Genomic DNA, 16,798 nt, shown 5'->3' with positions numbered 1-16,798 from the left:
CCGCTGCTCTGCACGCCCTGCCCGCTGCTCTGCACGCCCTGCCCGGTGCTCTGCACGCGCTACTCTGCACGCCCTGCCCGGTGCTCTGCACGCCCTGCCCGCTGCTCTGCACGCCCTGCCCGGTGCTCTGCACGCGCTGCTCTGCACGCCCTGCCCGCTGCTCTGCACGCGCTGCCCGCTGCTCTGCACGCCCTGCCCGCTGCTCTGCACGCGCTGCCCCCCTGGCAGCCCTTCCACGTGGGCTCCGCCGCGGCCCAATGTCACCCTCTGCGTGTGGCCGAGTCCTCGAGGCCAGCGTCCACACGCCGCTGCCGCGTGGGGCAGGAGGCAGCCACGGCGGGCTGGACGCACCCTCCTGCGAAGGGCCGCGCAGCAGTGGGCCTCAGGACGACACTGAGTCTGCACGGACAGTCTCCCCAAACCCGCAGCTCCTCCTGGGGTCGGAGTGAGTGCTCAGCGCCGGCCCGTGAGCTCCTGGTCCCACCAGGCAGACCTCCACGGTGCCCGCAGCCCCGAGACACCCTACCCTCCGCAGAGAACTCCCCGGGACCTGGCCCCCGGCCAGCACCAGCGCGGAGGCCGTGCAGGACCCGCGGACGAGGAGCGGGGAAGCCCCGGTGCCTGAGGGCTGAGCGGCCCCGAGCTCCCGCCCGCCACTGCCCTCACCCACGTCCACACCCAAACGCCCCTGGGCGCACCGGCTGGCCCTGGCTCTACTGCACCTCCCACCAGGACCTCTCGTCCCCACGGGCACGCTTCAGAATTCCGAGCGGTGCCACGGGGAGAGTGGGACCGAGGACGGTGTCGATGACCACGGGACCACTGGTGTGCAAAGTGGAAGCCGTGACACCCATATCCACGTGTCTGAGGCCACTGTCCAAGTGGCCAGAGTCTCGTTCAGTCTGTCCCAGCGGGACAAAGGCCCCTCCCACAGGGTGACACAGCAGTGACACTCGGCTCATGTTTAATGAGAGGACAGGGAGCAGGCGATGGGGGAAGGGAACGTCACAAACGTGACCTCTGTCAGCACCATCAAAGGACCAGCAGATATACTTAAATACATACAAAGTTTATTAAAAATAGGTTCCCAATGAAACACAGTAGAAATGGCGAACTACAGCAGTTTTGATGCTTTTCCGTAGTGACGCACATTACGAAAAGCTCTTCCACACCCATCACCTCGGGCCCACCATCCGAGGACAGCGAAGCCCCTTGCCCATGAGTCCGACACCCCCATAAAAATCACCCGTGTGCAGATATTTACATGTGTCTGCACGTACACGGGCGTCCTGGTCTTCTCTATATATTAACAACAGTTATTAACAATAGTAGCTCATCTGCGTCCTTCTCTGGGAAGAAGGGGGTTTCACCCCATCAGGCGGCCCGTGTTCTCGAGGTCTCTGGGAGAGGCTGCGGTCCCCACTCGGGAGCAAACGCCCAGACCCGCTTCACGCTCCACAGCCAGGGCTGGTAGAGGCACGCTTCCAAGTAGGGACCCAGACCACGTCCACTCGCCCTGGAATGACGGCTCCCACAGCTCCTCTCAGGGACCCCTCAGGCTAGAAGCCCCCTTCTCGTCTACGTGGAAGTCGCACCCTCTCCTCAACACACAGCTTTGTACGAGAACAGTGTGGTGCAGAATGACCCTCTAGCCCCGAATCAGGGCTTTGTCAGATAGAAAATCTCATAATCACAGAGTGATTTATCTTATTTTAACATCACACAGTATAAAACAAAGTGAGGTCCGTCTCCCAACACCTGCCACATCCTCATAGATGAAGAAACAACAGTGTAACTAGTAATTCAACCAATGAAAATTAAATAATTCTATTAGGGCGTAAAAATACAGCCTGAACAACAGCAGGAGCCATTCTCACGAGTTTCAATCACAGACGCGGAGGTGCGTGAGCCTCCCCTCCCCTCCCCCCGGCGGCGGCATGGCCTGGGACCCCGTCTCTGTCAGGGTTCGCGCTCCTGAGAGCACAGGGCTCAAGCCTCCCCTTCGCCTCCCGCCCCTCGGACACTGCGCTCCTGGTCCCGGCAACACCACGCTGCCAGCGACAACCTGACATCTCTGGAAGTCGGGTCAACCGCCACCGTCAACACTGCCGATGACTTCCTATAACAACAGTCTGGTTATTTATAAAAATAAAGTCTCCTAAGCTTAAAGCCTCAGACTTTCCTGTTGAAACCGTTTCTCAGCCAAGCACACAGAACTGACCGGGAGGGCCATGCGCCTGTGACGGCCGAGCAGGACGCAGTTCCTGTGCGCGTCACCGCAGCTCCGGGTGCTTCGGGACACGCGGGACGGCACGTGGTAACCCCACCAGCTGTGTCCCCACGGCCGCAGCAGGTCCGCCTGCCCTGCCCCCCTCACAGCCCCTGGTGGCCACTAAGCAGTGCAAACGAGAGTCGGGGTAGCTTGAGCCATTCTCTGGGCAGAAGTCAGGTTTCTGGAGAGGAAGGGAACAGGACTTCCTCGTGCTCCGTAGGAAGCGGGGAGAGACCGCCGTGTCCTCCGCCCCTGCGTCCTGTCCCGACTCCAACTCAGAAACCAAGACGGCCTTCACGGGGCCACAGCCCCAGGAGCCAGGGGGTTAGATGGTGCACGATACTCTCTCGGTAAAACAGAACAGTCTCTGAAACCAGAGCGTCTGAGTCCCCAGCACTTCAGGGCAGAGCGAGTGTCCGCTCAGGCCCGCTCCCAGCCGAGGGTCCGCTCACGCCCGCTCCCAGCCGTCCTCTCACTTGGTGTTCAGCTCGTTCTCCAGCTCTGTCAGCTTGCGGGAGGCTTTGACTTTATCGGACACGTCGCGACCTTGCGAGAAGAGACGCTGGCGCTCTCGGAACGTCAGATTCTCGGGGGCCCCTGTGCCCCCGGGGAGGTCAGTCTCGTGGCTGCACGAGAGGGGAGCAAAGGCCACGGTCAGAGAGGAGGGGTCCTCAGCAGGCCGCCGAGTCCACCCGAGGGGGCCACGCAGGAAGGAGGTTCGTAGCGAGACTCGGTCTTGGTTAAATCTCACCATCACCTTTCCTCCCACTGAAGCCACTGGGACTGTGATTAACCCCAGGTAGAAAAAGGGCAAAATATTCTCCTTCCTAAAAATGCTAACTTTCTCTGGTAACATCCAACTCTCAAAACCCTTTCAGAAACCTCACTGTTAGGAAGCAGGGGTTCCAACAGTTAGAAGTACAACTTTTGATTTGTTTTTAGTGAGAAGAGGGTGAGGAGGAGGGTTTAGGGTTTAGGGTTAGGGAACCAGCTGGCTGGCACAAAAGCAAACACATGCAATACCTTTTTGACAGTTTCTCTCTTGGGTCCTGATGGGCATCGTGGGCAAGTGTCCCAGAAGATCCCGTGAAAGAGTTTGGTCCTTTCCCATAAAAGAAAAAGAAAAGTTAGAGTTCCTGCATTATTCCTAAAACTTGACAAATAAAAAAGATGCAGTGCCCACAGAAGAATAACACCTTTTAATCACTTAAGAGAAGGAAGGAAAAGCTCTTGCAATCAGATAAAAGCTCCACCACTCTGACACTCCGCTTCGTGGCCTGGAATCCAATCACTCCCTCCCAGGGGCTGCGTCCTGGCCTCCCGCTCGTCAGTATCGGAGAGGAGACGGCGGAGGCTTCAGGTAGCGAGAGCCAAAATGTTCTAATCAGGTAAAATTCACAAGTATCATACATTTTTTAAGGAAAACCCACAGAAGACTGACTTCAGTGGGGAGAGAACAAAGCTTTCCAGACACCCTGACACAAAAGTTTCCTGCCAGGTCACCGAGGGCGTGGAGCCCGCAGACTGAGGTAACCCACACGACTGGCATTCCTCGTTTCAGGGCGGATACTAAGACTTTTATTTTCCAAAATAAATGGCTGTAATTATTAAAAAAAAAGCTTTTTAAGCAAAGGAGCTACCCAAGGCCCCCGGCACTGACGCTGGTGCCCAGAGATCACTCAGTGCCCCACAACACGGGGCGGCGTGGTCTAGGACCCCACCGCCCGCCTATTGCCCCCTGGGCTGCGGAGGACCCAGACACCCAAATAAGTTCACCTCGCCCCTAATGACACGTTCTTAAAGTCACGATGCGTTAAAATCACGCTGACACCATTCTGTTCGTTGTGACCCAGCGAGAAGAACACTGCACACTGGGACTCCTCCGCTGACGGCACAGGTGAGCGTGTGCTCGGCCGGTCAGCCCGCGGACTGACTGCGGATTGGATTGACAGGCCACAGCTACCACAGCGGTCCACCCGGGAGCTGCCCCCCCAGACCGCTGCTCAGGGCGGGCCCCCCACTCACAGGAAGCCAACCTCAGCCAAGACTCAAAAGACCACCAGGAAGCCACGCCCCCAGCCAACGCCAACGCACGCAGGCCTGCAGGCATATTTGTTACCTGCCTGGGAGAATGGCTTCCATTTTAACTCTAAATTATTTCTCATTTTGTTTTTAAAAAGGTTTTATCTTTTGAGCTTTGTCTTAAGAATGGTACTTGTTTCTTCCACTGGTAAAAATCAATTTTTCGAAATTTTCAGTTAATCAGAACATCGAATAGTTTTAGCCAATTCACGTGGATGCTGCCTGCGTCACCGTTCTCAGCCCCCGTGGAAGAAACAGGCCCAGCGCCAACCGCACGTCCCCAGAGCTCACAACAGGGCCACTGACTGGGGCGCGGGCTAGTGACAGACAGGGGACAGGGGACAGGGGACGGGACAGGGCTGCACCTGGCCCCGCCTGTCTCGGGTGTGGCAGAGATGGCACAGCAGTGAGGGCCAGCGTCCGCTCTGTCCCCAGCCGCGTGTCATCTGTGTCACAGCGTCTACACAGTAGCGAGACCAGCCGCCGTTGGCTGTGACGAGGCTGCTGGCTCTCACTGCAAACAGGAGCACTGTCCCGTCAGGTCCTCAAGACGCTGCGCTCCAGACACTCACAACAGAAACTCGACAGGAAGATTAGACTTGGCTTCTGAGTGACTCAGCCTAGACATTATGTACTGGACCTTCCACACGGACGGACGCTGACTCGGGTGGACAGGCCCCGGCAAAACCACACGTGATGGGGCAGTCACGGTCAGTGGCACGCCTCCTCACCCTCTCGGGGGGCTGCTGAGCCCGCGCCCCGCCCCACGGAGCCCAGAAGACCCGCGCTCACAGAGAGCAGAGCTGGGCGGAGCCCCGGGAGCGATGGACGTCTGAGTCCGTATCTCTCAGTGCCGGCTCCACAGGGGTCACTGAGTACAGCCTGCGGCGGCCTGAGGCCCTGGCACAGGCTGGCGTCCCCTGGGATGGAATCCCAAGGCCGTGTGTGCCTGGGAGGTCTGGCCAGCAGCCCCATGGAGCGTGGGGAAGGGAAGGTGACAGAAAGGCTGGCCGGCTATGTGGACAGTACTGTGGGTGACAGAGTGGGGTAGCCTGCAGGGACCTGGCCCCGGGCCCTGGCAGGGGCAGCTGGCACTCTGCAGCACCCCCCAGCTCAGCAAGTGCGGCAGCTGCTCAGGGTCCCTGCTGCACCACCACGGGGCACGTGGCCCAGCACACACGCCCTCCCTACGTGCAACCATGGAAACCTAGCAGGCACCGCAACATGGTGAGTGAGCGGAGACTTCTCTCCAGACCGGAATGTGGGCAAGGGCACCAAATGCAGCAGCGACTGGCAGAGGCGGAGCGGAGCCCGGACCTACGGGACTTTGCAGCTGAGGAGGGGGAGAGGGCCAACTGCACTGGGCAGCGGCCAGAGGGTCCGTCACTGGGACGGCCAGAGCAGCTCTGCCCCCGGGCAGCGGCCAGAGGGTCCGACACTGGGACGGCCAGAGCAGCTCTGCCCCCGGGCAGCGGCCAGAGGGACCGTCACTGGGACGGCCAGAGCAGCTCTGCCCCCGGGCAGCGGCCAGCCGGTCCGACACTGGGACGGCCAGAGCAGCTCTGCCCCCGGGCAGCGGCCAGAGGGTCCGTCACTGGGACGGCCAGAGCAGCTCTGCCCCCGGGCAGCGGCCAGAGGGTCCGTCACTGGGACGGCCAGAGCAGCTCTGCCCCCGGGCAGCGGCCAGAGGGTCCGACACTGGGACGGCCAGAGCAGCTCTGCCCCCGGGCAGCGGCCAGAGGGTCCGTCACTGGGACGGCCAGAGCAGCTCTGCCCCCGGGCAGCGGCCAGAGGGTCCGACACTGGGACGGCCAGAGCAGCTCTGCCCCCGGGCAGCGGCCAGAGGGTCCGTCACTGGGACGGCCAGAGCAGCTCTGCCCCCGGGCAGCGGCCAGAGGGTCCGACACTGGGACGGCCAGAGCAGCTCTGCCCCCGGGCAGCGGCCAGAGGGTCCGTCACTGGGACGGCCAGAGCAGCTCTGCCCCCGGGCAGCGGCCAGAGGGTCCGTCACTGGGACGGCCAGAGCAGCTCTGCCCCCGGGGAGCGGCCAGAGGGTCCGACACTGGGACGGCCAGAGCAGCTCTGCCCCCGGGGAGCGGCCAGAGGGTCTGACACTGGGACGGCCAGAGCAGCTCTGCCCCCGGGGAGCGGGGGCCGCTGAGCCTGATCAGACTCCCATGCGAGGTGGCCGCGACTGGCCACACTCCAGTGGAGGTGTGCGGACAGATGCCAAGGTCCAGTCAGGAGGGCAGGAGGGCTGGCTGGCAGCCCCACTCTGGACCTCTGCCTCTAGAGTGGCTGAGATGGTAGAAGCTGGCTGGTTTTGGAGTGGGTGGTGGTTGGCCTGCTATGTGGACAGTACTGGGCACTGGCCAGGCTGGCTGGAATGTGGAGAGAAAGATGCCATGGGAAGCCGGGCGTGGCGGGCGGGGGCGCGGCTTAGGGGTGGCAGGAGGAAGGTGCCCGCGGGTCGTCCTCGCGCCAGGGAAGGGGTCCTGACCTGCTGGGCCGCAGTCCTCCTCCTCCTCGGTGTATGCGACCAGCTTGGCGGTGTACAGGGAGTCGGGGGACAGGGCCTGCGCCTGCAGGTAGGAGGCGGTGCGCTGCGGTGGGGGGGGTGGGGCCGGGGCGGGGGGCTCATAGCCCCGGGGCAGCGGCGGCCGGCCCAGACCCGGCTCCTCGGGCTCCAGCAGCCGGCGGTCGGCCTCCTCGTGCAGGCGGCGGCGCTCGGCCTCCAGGCGGCTGTAGTAGCCCTCCTCCTGTCGCCGCTGCGGGGGGGAACGGACAAGAGCAAGAGGTCAGGCGAGGTGGGCGGGGCCCGGTGACCCCGGCCTCGCAGGGCAGGAGAGCACGGCCTGCCCGCCGTCCCAGCACACAGACAACGGACAGGACAGTCGGAGTGCAGGGCCACTGGAACTGGACAGACACGCAGACCCCCCGAAGCAGGCGTCTCACACTCACGATGGAACACACTGTCATGGGACACGTGACAGAAAAGGCTGGAAGCACGGATGATCGACTCCTGGGAGCTTTCGGGCTCCCCACTTCCACACGGTCCGTCCCGGACCCAGCACACGTGACCCCTGTCCCCTCTCCTCCGTGCCTGTCAGGACGTTAACTCACCTGTGGCTGCTGAGCTCAAAGACAAAACCAAGCCCACACCAGGGTCCCCGGCCGCCCGCAGCAGGCCCGCCCCGGCCGAGCGCACGGCGACTGCAGAGGAGTGGTCCTTCCTCGACAAGGAGGACGAGATTAAGCCACCTGGTTTATTTCCAGTTAATCAGAGGGCGATTAACAGAACACCATCAACTGCAGAGACATGCCCGCTTTCCCAAAGCAACAGGCAGCAAACAGGCCCCCCGAGTCTGACCCACAGTTCACATCTTCGCCTCCCCGACAGCGAGGGGCCCACAGACGGGACACAGACGCACATCTTCTCTGATACACCTCTGCGAAAGCCCCACTGGACAGTGTTAAGTCATCTGAACATTAGGAAAGATTAACAGCACAGTTTTGTTATTAAAGATTGACAGAAGTTTTAGAACACAAGAGAAAAGGCAGGAAGGAAGGAAAGGGATGAGGTCACACAGAGTCAGTGGCCCTCGGAAGGACGACGTCCACACTACAGAATGGAGCTCATCGCATTTCATGTTCACTCAACCGAGGGGACTAACGTCGGGGCCTTGCTGGTGTCAGAACGAAGGTTTCAGTCCCCATCTGACGGTGTGTGCCATGATTTCTCCCTGCTGCTCTAGACAGACACACACACACACACACACACACACACACACACAGCAAGTGGACACACAACGGACGATGCCTCCCCTGCTGAGGGAGAGAGCTGCCTGTCCGGTCGCGGCCGGGGCCCATCTCCTGCCCTGCCTCTCGCTCTGTGCTGGGCACCTGAAGGGAACACTCGTCTTGTTTTCTGTGCAAAGCAGGTGTCCTCCTGGGCGTGGACTGAAACCGGGGAGCCCGGCACCCCCGCACAGCTGCCGGGAGTCGGAGCCCTAGCCGAGGACAGCGCGGGCCGCCCGTCCGTCTGGGGAGCAGCACAGCCACCTCCACTAGGAGATCTGATTACTGGACCTGAGAAGGCTTTGTCTCCCCCTCGTTTTCTGTAACAAAGCAACCCCACTGCTTCACTTCTGGACACTCTGTACAGAAGAGCAGGAGGGTGCTCAACTCTCTGTACCCTGACCGTCCATCCCAGAGGCAGGTGCTGGCAGAAGGCTCGCTGCCACGGCACAAGGGGGGCACGCAGGTTGGGAAGGAGGAGCCCTGCCCTCTGCACACGGGCACTGGCCCCAGGTGTGGCCGCACTGGAGCGTGGGGCATGCGCAGGGGCAAAGCCTTGCACTCTGGCAGCTGCGTGGGCAGGGGCTGGTGGGCACACCCTCCAGCCACCAAGGGCAGAGCACCAAACAGCACACAGAGCAGACCTCCAGGGGTTTGCGTTCTGAGTCTGATTTCCTTCGGAAGACCATCAGCTGTGACGTCATCACCCCCGCAGAGGACGCCAGGGCGCCTCGCCCGGGAAGAGAACGTCAGTGCTGCACAGACAGCAGGGGACAGGGGACAGGGGACAGGGACAGGCTCTCAGGGCGGGGTCTAGGGGACAGGGGACAGGGACAGGCTCTCAGGGCAGGGTCTAGGGGACAGGGGACAGGGACAGGTTCTCAGGGCGGGGTCTAGGGGACAGGGGACAGGGGACAGGGACAGGCTCTCAGGGCGGAGTCTAGGGAACGCACACAGGTCTGTGTCCTCACAGGCACCCCACGTCACGCACACGCATCACACCACTGTCCCTCCTACTTTCCGACTGTTATGCATCCTACGAGGCTGGGCCCCTGTAACAGCTCCCACAGGTCCTTCCCCGGGCGGGGGGGGTGCTCTGTGAACACAGTTCACTGGATACCAAAGATGAAACGTTTAATAGAAGCTAGATTTCTCCCCATCAGGAGCTGTGGCTCGCGCATGCCGCCTTCACAGAAGGGAAGTGACAGAGGAGGGCGGCCTGTCCCTCGGCCCGTGCCGGGCCTTGCTGGGCACAGGGTCGCACGGCTCCGTTCCCAGAACAGGCCAAATGCGTCCTCATGTTGAAAATCAATCAAAGGAGGACTTGAATAAGAAAACCCACATACGGAAACAAAGTAGTAACTCAGAACATCTACCTGGTTACACACTAAGTTAAATTTTCCTTGTTTCACGGTTTTTTGATAAGCCATATGCATCTTTACCGTCAGCTAGAACAGAGTAATTTCAGCAAATGGTCTCTTTGAAACACTTAGTGTGTTTCTTGCCAACTGTCTGCCACGTTCCTGCAGTTTCTCAGGCTCAGGATCGAACTCCACAGAAACCAACCATCGTCCCTCCAGGGAGAGCTGGACGGCGTCCAGGAAGGACAGAGCGGGCCGGCCCCGGGCAGAGAGGCTCGGGCCGGCCCGGCTGGGAGCAGGAGTCAGAGAGACACGCAGACAGTTCAGGAGAGAGGTAGGTGGGCCGGACCAGGCCGCGGGCGGGGGTCCAGGGCAGAGGCCGGGGGTCCGGCCCCGCCGCCCCGCACGCCGTGAGGACACGGCCGCGCAGGCTCGTCCCGCACCGGGAGAACACGCCAGCGCCGCCCCGGCGCCCCTAGAGGACCATAACCTTTTCTTCTGCGTCCCGCTTGCCGCGCTCCTCCTCCTGCCGCAGCCGCCGCCCCTCCTGCCGGGCGCGCTCCTCCGCCTCCCGCTGGCGCATCTCCTCCAGCTGCTGCTGCCGCCGCCGCTCTTCATCCTGCAACTGACACAGAGCGCCCTCAGCCCCCGCCACACGGCCGCGGTGCACAGGGACACGGACACACACACGCGCTCAGCACAGACACCGGGCTTCGCAGCGGCCGCACACGCAGGCTCCACGCGGGCCCCGGGCCGCCGCCACCACGCGCGGGGCTCACACAGTCACACGAGCAAGTGGGATTCTTTTACGAGGACAGACTCAAGTTAACCACTGGACGTGGACTCAGACACAGACAGCAGACACCCTGAGCCACGGAACTACGACTCCCTCATCCAGACTCAAGTTAACCACTGGACGTGGACTCAGACACAGACAGCAGACACCCTGAGCCACGGAACTACGACTCCCTCATCCAGACTCAAGTTAACCACTGGACGTGGACTCAGACACAGACAGCAGACACCCTGAGCCACGGAACTACGACTCCCTCATCCAGACTCAAGTTAACCACTGGACGTGTGGACTCAGACACAGACAGCAGACACCCTGAGCCACGGAACTACGACTCCCTCATCCAGCCTCTGCCACATGCTCTCTGTCCCCCTCGGTGAGGAGAGGAGCCTGCGGTCCTGTCGCAGGGTGGACTCCCCTCGGGGCGGCACAGGGCCACCTGCTCACAGGGACCAGGTTTCTAGCACTTCCTGTCCCACCTGGCCCTCTGCCCCAGCTTCCTCGGGGCCCATCACGTACCCCAGAAACCCCGGCTCCGCTCAGGGGCGCTTCTAGCCGAGCCACAGTCAGAACTGGAAGTGTGGGCGACGCCCGAGCGGCCTCCTGCTACAAGCCTGCCCAATGCCTCCCCGGCCTGCACCGTCCGCGAGGACGCCGCTGCCCGCCTCCCGACACAGGGCGCCCGGTTTCCAGGTGACGGCTCGTCACAAGGCTCTGCTGCAGGTCTAAGCCCACCACCCACCAGTCACCTAGCACCTTCCCTTCACTCACATCATTCCATCACTCAATGCTTAGGGCACCTTACGAGGCCAGGACAAGCCTCGTCTTGTTTGGGCTTCAGCTCCTCTCACCTCTTGGCCACACTTCTCTCTGCTGACTGCAGGCGGAAGATGCCTTTTCTACAAAGGAACCCTGAGCTAAAAGCAGCGAGCAGAGCGGGCCCTCTGCCGTCTCGACACAACACGGCCCCTTCTGTTGTGAGCGCACATCTGACTCGTGGCTCCACAGCTCTGGACCACCCGGCTCCTTCTCGTCCGCACACAGCAACGACACCTCAGGAGAAAGGAGCCCCTCTCTCTCAAGCAGACACATCAACATCCCTCCCTGGACGGTGATCGAGGCACAAGCCCAGGAGGCTGGCAGGCGCTCTGTCGCGGATCAGAGGCTGTGGGTGAAGAACTGAGGGGGTCATGAGGAGGACAGGGCCAGCACGCCCGCTCCCTGGGCGACACCGTTGTGCTGTCACCCAGAGCTCCTGCAGGAGGGACCCAGGCCCTCCCTGGACTCGTCCAGTCAGCACCACTGATGAGAACAGCACCAAGCAGACCGCCAGGTAACAAACTAAAACAGCAACTGATGACAAGACAGGCTCCGCAGGAATGCCCTCGGGGGGTGTGGACTGCGAGACAGCATAGGCCCCCCTGGCCTGTCACAGGCCAAGCCACGAGGCTCTCTCTCTGGACCTCATTAAAAACAAGTCTGAGCAAGAAAAACCATCTAGACGGACACAGCCAATTAGTTCTTTTTTTTTTTTTTCTTTTCTTTTTTTTGCATTTTTCTGAAGCTGGAAACAGGGAGAGACAGTCAGACAGACTCCCGCATGTGCCCGACCGGGATCCACCCGGCACGCCCACAATGGGGCGACACTCTGCCCACCAGGGGCGATGCTCTGCCCATCCTGGGTGTCGCCATGTTGCGACCAGAGCCACTCTAGCGCCTGAGGCAGAGGCCACAGAGCCATCCCCAGCGCCCGGGCCATCTCTGCTCCAGTGGAGCCTTGGCTGCGGGAGGGGAAGAGAGAGACAGAGAGGAAGGCGTGGCGGAGGGGTGGAGAAGCAAATGGGCGCTTCTACTGTGTACCCTGGCCGGGAATCGAACCCGGGTCCTCCGCACACTAGGCCGACGCTCTACCGCTGAGCCAACTGGCCAGGGCAGTTCTTCTATACAGGAGCATGACATTAAGAAGTCAGAACTGTGGTCCAGTTCCTCACGGTACAAAACACTATCCTACGAATCTATAAACAGGTATTTCTCCTTGAAAACTTTCATTCTGCTCTATCTCCTCCTGGGCTCTGGTCACTGGTCACTATTTGAAAGTAGGAGAATGACCACAGCCATTCGAGACCACTTCTTCCTTCTACCTGGTAAGAGGTTCCACACAGGACTCTCGTTTTCAAGACCAAGACTTCTTTCTTTCCTGAAATATATGCTGCTTTACTAAAAACACACACAAACAAGAAAACAAAACAAACCAAAAAACCCACTACGAGAGGAGAAGAAGTAATCTCTGAGCTTCCTGTCAACAACAGCCACCGAGCGTCCTGTGGGAACCGCTCCACAGACACACAGTCCACGCAGAACCAATCGGGACAGCCCAACTGCACCCTGTCCCAAACCAGGGCCCCGCTGTCACTCCAGCACCCAGTCTGTGAGCCGACCCAGAGCGAGGCGAGTGGGCAGCGCCCTCTAAGCAACGGGCAGTTTCAGGTAAGAAAGTACGTGGAGACTGGAGATCTGGTTTACAGTCTCGCAGGGCAGAAGCACATCAACCTGCAGCTCTCACACTCACTTCCTGACGTTTTCACTGGAAAGACAACCAAGGCCGCAAGACGCAGCACCCCTAAGAAACCTTTCTCTGCCGGCCTTCTGCAATGCACTCACCCCAGAAAAGTCTAAGGCCCCCAAGTGAAGAAAGCACCGATTGGGCCGGGGGCCCCGCCCTGAGCTCACTCCCAGGCGAGGACGGACCTCCTGCGGGAGCTGCTCTCTCTCGCGAGGGCCGGGTGTGCGTGATGCAGAACGCCCCCACCGCACAGCACTCAGCACATCGGAGCCCCTCGGGGCAGAGGACTTCCCGTGGGGAGAGGGCCCCTCACCACGGCTCTCCTGGCAGGAGGCTCTTTAACAGCAAGAGCACACGGGTGAGCTCAGCACATCGGAGCCCCTCGGGCAGAGGACTTCCCGTGGGGAGAGGGCCCCTCACCACGGCTCTCCTGGCAGGAGGCTCTTTAACAGCAAGAGCACACGGGTGAGCTCAGCACCCGCTGGGCCGAGCCAGCCTCCCTCTGTAGGGGGTACCCCAACACTGGGCTGGCGCTGCGGTCCGCCCACATCACAGCTCATCAGGAGCAGGGGGCAATCTATGCAGTTCTCTGGCACCTAAGCCACACTGTCAGCAGGGAGAAGGGCTGGCAGCCAGGTGAGGCTCCCAGTGGTCACCTCCTGCCCCACAGGGGCTCCAGAGCAGGGCCTGGGGCCCGGGGATGCGAGGCGTGGACAGAACCCAGCACCTCGGGGGCCACGGGAAGAGCTGGGACATTTCTCTTAGCGGCAGGGACGCCACCGCGGGCTCTGTGGACCTCGCGACGGGGCGGGTTTTCCGGTCTCACTGTGGCTGCCCGCCGACAAGGGAGAAAAGGAGCAGCAGAGGACACAGCGCTGGGGAGGTCGCAGCCACCCCGGCGGGGGACGTGGTGCAGACTGGGAGTGGGGCGACTAGGGTCTGAGGAAGCAGAGAGCGGAAGGCTCCGTGGAGCAGCGGAGGGCACAGGCTGGGGAGGTCGCAGCCACCCCGGCGGGGGACGTGGTGCAGACTGGGAGTGGGGCGACTAGGGTCTGGGAAGCAGAGAGCGGAAGGCTCCGTGGAGCAGCGGAGGGCACAGGCTGGGGAGGTCGCAGCCACCCCGGCGGGGGACGTGGTGCAGACTGGGCGTGGGGCGACTAGGGTCTGGGAAGCAGAGAGCGGAAGGCTCCGTGGAGAAGCCGTGGCTGTGGTCACTAAGGTGGCTCTGGCTGGACGGAGCCACTGCGACCAGAAGGCTGGAGGGGGAGCAGTCGGGGTGGGAGGGAGGGTTTGCTCTGAGCACGTGGAAATCCGAGGGCCCCGGAGACTCGGGCGGGAGGAGGGGCAGTCGGGGTGGGAGGGAGGGTTTGCTCTGAGCACGTGGAAATCCGAGGGCCCCGGAGACTCGAGAGGGAGGGGTCTGCACTGGGACCGTGAAGAGGGTGCCTGCGTCAGTCCCGGTCTTGAGCCTAGAGAGAGCGGTGCGGCAGAGGGCGAGACAGGGGTGGGGCGGACACTGGCCCGGGCAGCCCTCCGGCCTCGCTGAACCCCCGTGCTCCCAGAAACACCTGCCTCCTCAATGCCACTCACAACAGAAACCCTACAACGCCTAAGAAAGCTTCCCTTAAAGCCCACACGAGGTCGTGTGCCCACACGGTGGTCACGCATCTGCCACTACCCCTCTCATCCTAAGGGGATGAACGCCTAACGGAGGCAGGTGTCAGGATGCCCTGCCAGGTCCGACACAGTGAGATCTGCACAGAGAACGAGTGTTGATAATACTCACGTCTTCTGGGGAAAGAGACCACGGGATGCTCAGAAGCAGCGTGGTTAAAGCCAATATTAATAATTATCTGTTAAAGAAGAACTCAGCCATTTATGCTCAGCGATGGAACCCCTCAGCTCAGCTGACTGTCCTCAGACCGCACTCGTGGTCTGCCCACCGTCTCCGGAGCAGCGGCCTCGTGTCAGCACCTGGCACACGGCGAATGCCGAGAACCTCACACAGACGCCGCTCTAAGTGACACTCCAACCACCTCCGACACGTCCATCTTCATACACAAAGAAGGAGGCAGAAGAATGTATATTTTTTGTATTTGTCTCGTAAAAGAAAAATATGTAAAGCTCAGAAATTATGCCTTCGGTCATCAAAGAGGGAAGTTTATCTTTGCAGTGATAATAGCACCATGCTATCTACTTAAAAACTTTTTAAAAATTTACTTATTGACTTTAGAGAAAGGAGAGAGAGAGAGACAGGAACATCGACCTGTCCCTGCCTGTGCCCTGACCGGGGACGGAACTGGCACGCCTGCACTTGGGTACGGCTCTGACCAAGCTAGCCATCCGGCCAGGACTACCCATTTAACTTCTTAAAAAAGGTAGGCTGTTGCTTGGTGAAAATGCCATTAACGTCACACTTGAATTCTGCAGGTTTTTTTTTAAGTGTCTGATACTGGCCTATCAATTAAAAGGCAACTAACAAAGGTTAAGTTCAAGTTAACGTAACTGTATCAGTTAGACTCTAATTGTCTGGCAGAGGACACAGAGGGTAGTTAACACAATGGGCACTAAGTGACCAGCCAAAGGGTCTCAATACTGACACTAAAACCCACTGAACCCACAGCAGAACACGACCTCAAGAATTCTGGGGCAGACCGCAAACCGGTCCAGTCCCTGAAGTCCACAGGGCACCACGGGGCGAGCCCAGTCTGCTGGCCGGAAGCCTCCCTCACCCTGGCAAACGTCACCATCAACTCACCCGAGGCTCTAATAGCTGAATACCTAAACCTATTTCTAATGGGACAAGGATGACGTGGGTCACTCTGCAAATTTCTTTCATTTGCTCACGTATTTATGACTGAAAAGAATACACAGAATCAATTTTATGGCTAAAACTGAGAAAAGGTCAAAACCATAAAAAAAAAAGCACTTGAAATGAAAGGAGAAAAGCAAAGGAAAACGGAACACAAAGGCAGTCAAAGGCATGCTCTCGAGGCGCGGATGGCAGACCGGGTCTGGGCCTGCAGCTGCCGCTACGGAAACACACACCACCACGCGGAGGAAACTCAAGACAGGGGGACGTAGCAAAGGGCAGGAACAAGAACATACCAAATCTAGAACAGAGATTGCTGGCAGAGCAGTCTGCTGCAGGAACAGCGGAGGAAAGAGAGAAAGGCAGTGTGAGCACAGGGAGCTTCGACCTGCCTTCCGCTCCAGCAAGTCTGAGGCTCACGCGTCCCGCCTCGGGGGGCCCGGGGGGCAGGGCGGGGCTGCAGGCTGACGTCTGGGGCTCAGGGTTAGGTGCTGAGTTCGTGACTGAGATACACGGAAACTAGAAAAGTGCAAGTTTCCCTCCGCTCTCTCACCTGGAGACTAAGCTATTAGATACCATGTAATCAACAGTAAATGCACAATGCTTTTAACTACATTGTCATAAAAGCTTTCTGAGTACCACCGCTCTCACTGAGGGACTTATAACTGAGGGGTCTGTGATAAAAACCGTATCCAGAGAAATCACTAACGAAACCACAGCCCAGCGCAGCGGCCTCTCCGTCCGGCGTCTGGGACGTCGACTCGGACGGTCAGCACTGGTCTGCGCTCAGAGCTGGAGCTGCCGCGAAGGCAGGGCCACCCTTTCCCCGTGGTCTGGGGGGGGGGCACAGGCCACGGCACGCTCCACTTCCTCAGTGACCGCCTGCAGCAGGCCCCCGGCGATGGGCAGGCCCAGGAGGGAACCGCACTGCACGATTCTGTGCCACGGAGGCCCGAGCGCCCGTGCTCGACGCCACGCAGCCTGATCAAACAGCCGATCTTGCCAATCCAACAAGACGGACGGCAAACAGCTGTTCTGAAGCACGTTTCCTACTGGTAACTTGTCAACCAGCAATGTAGTAAGTTAACACTTAAACCTTCCTCTTAGAAATGTGTTT

The 16,798-nt window shown here is 60.2% G+C and overlaps 1 protein-coding gene across 17 annotated transcripts in view; it reads right to left on the bottom strand.

The window, feature by feature from the left end:
* Window positions 1–1,053: 1,053 nt before the first annotated feature.
* Window positions 1,054–16,798, bottom strand: part of AFDN (afadin, adherens junction formation factor) — a 145,501-nt gene continuing 129,756 nt past the window's right edge. For 7 of the 17 annotated variants that reach the window (XM_066247700.1, XM_066247704.1, XM_066247710.1 and 4 more), the window contains 5 exons: window positions 15,978–16,013; window positions 10,004–10,138; window positions 6,855–7,122; window positions 3,296–3,374; window positions 1,054–2,898 (listed from right to left, as the gene is read on the bottom strand). In XM_066247700.1, the coding sequence (XP_066103797.1) occupies window positions 2,745–2,898; window positions 3,296–3,374; window positions 6,855–7,122; window positions 10,004–10,138; window positions 15,978–16,013 (672 nt within the window). In that variant the 3' untranslated portion in view covers window positions 1,054–2,744. The remainder of the gene's footprint in view (window positions 2,899–3,295; window positions 3,375–6,854; window positions 7,123–10,003; window positions 10,139–15,977; window positions 16,014–16,798) is intronic. The other 10 variants (XM_066247707.1, XM_066247715.1, XM_066247708.1 and 7 more) reach the window with 3 other exon arrangements.

This window comes from Saccopteryx bilineata, chromosome 12 (assembly GCF_036850765.1).
Source record: "Saccopteryx bilineata isolate mSacBil1 chromosome 12, mSacBil1_pri_phased_curated, whole genome shotgun sequence".
Lineage (NCBI taxonomy): Eukaryota > Metazoa > Chordata > Mammalia > Chiroptera > Emballonuridae > Saccopteryx > Saccopteryx bilineata.
This window is presented reverse-complemented; position numbering and strand designations above follow the sequence as displayed.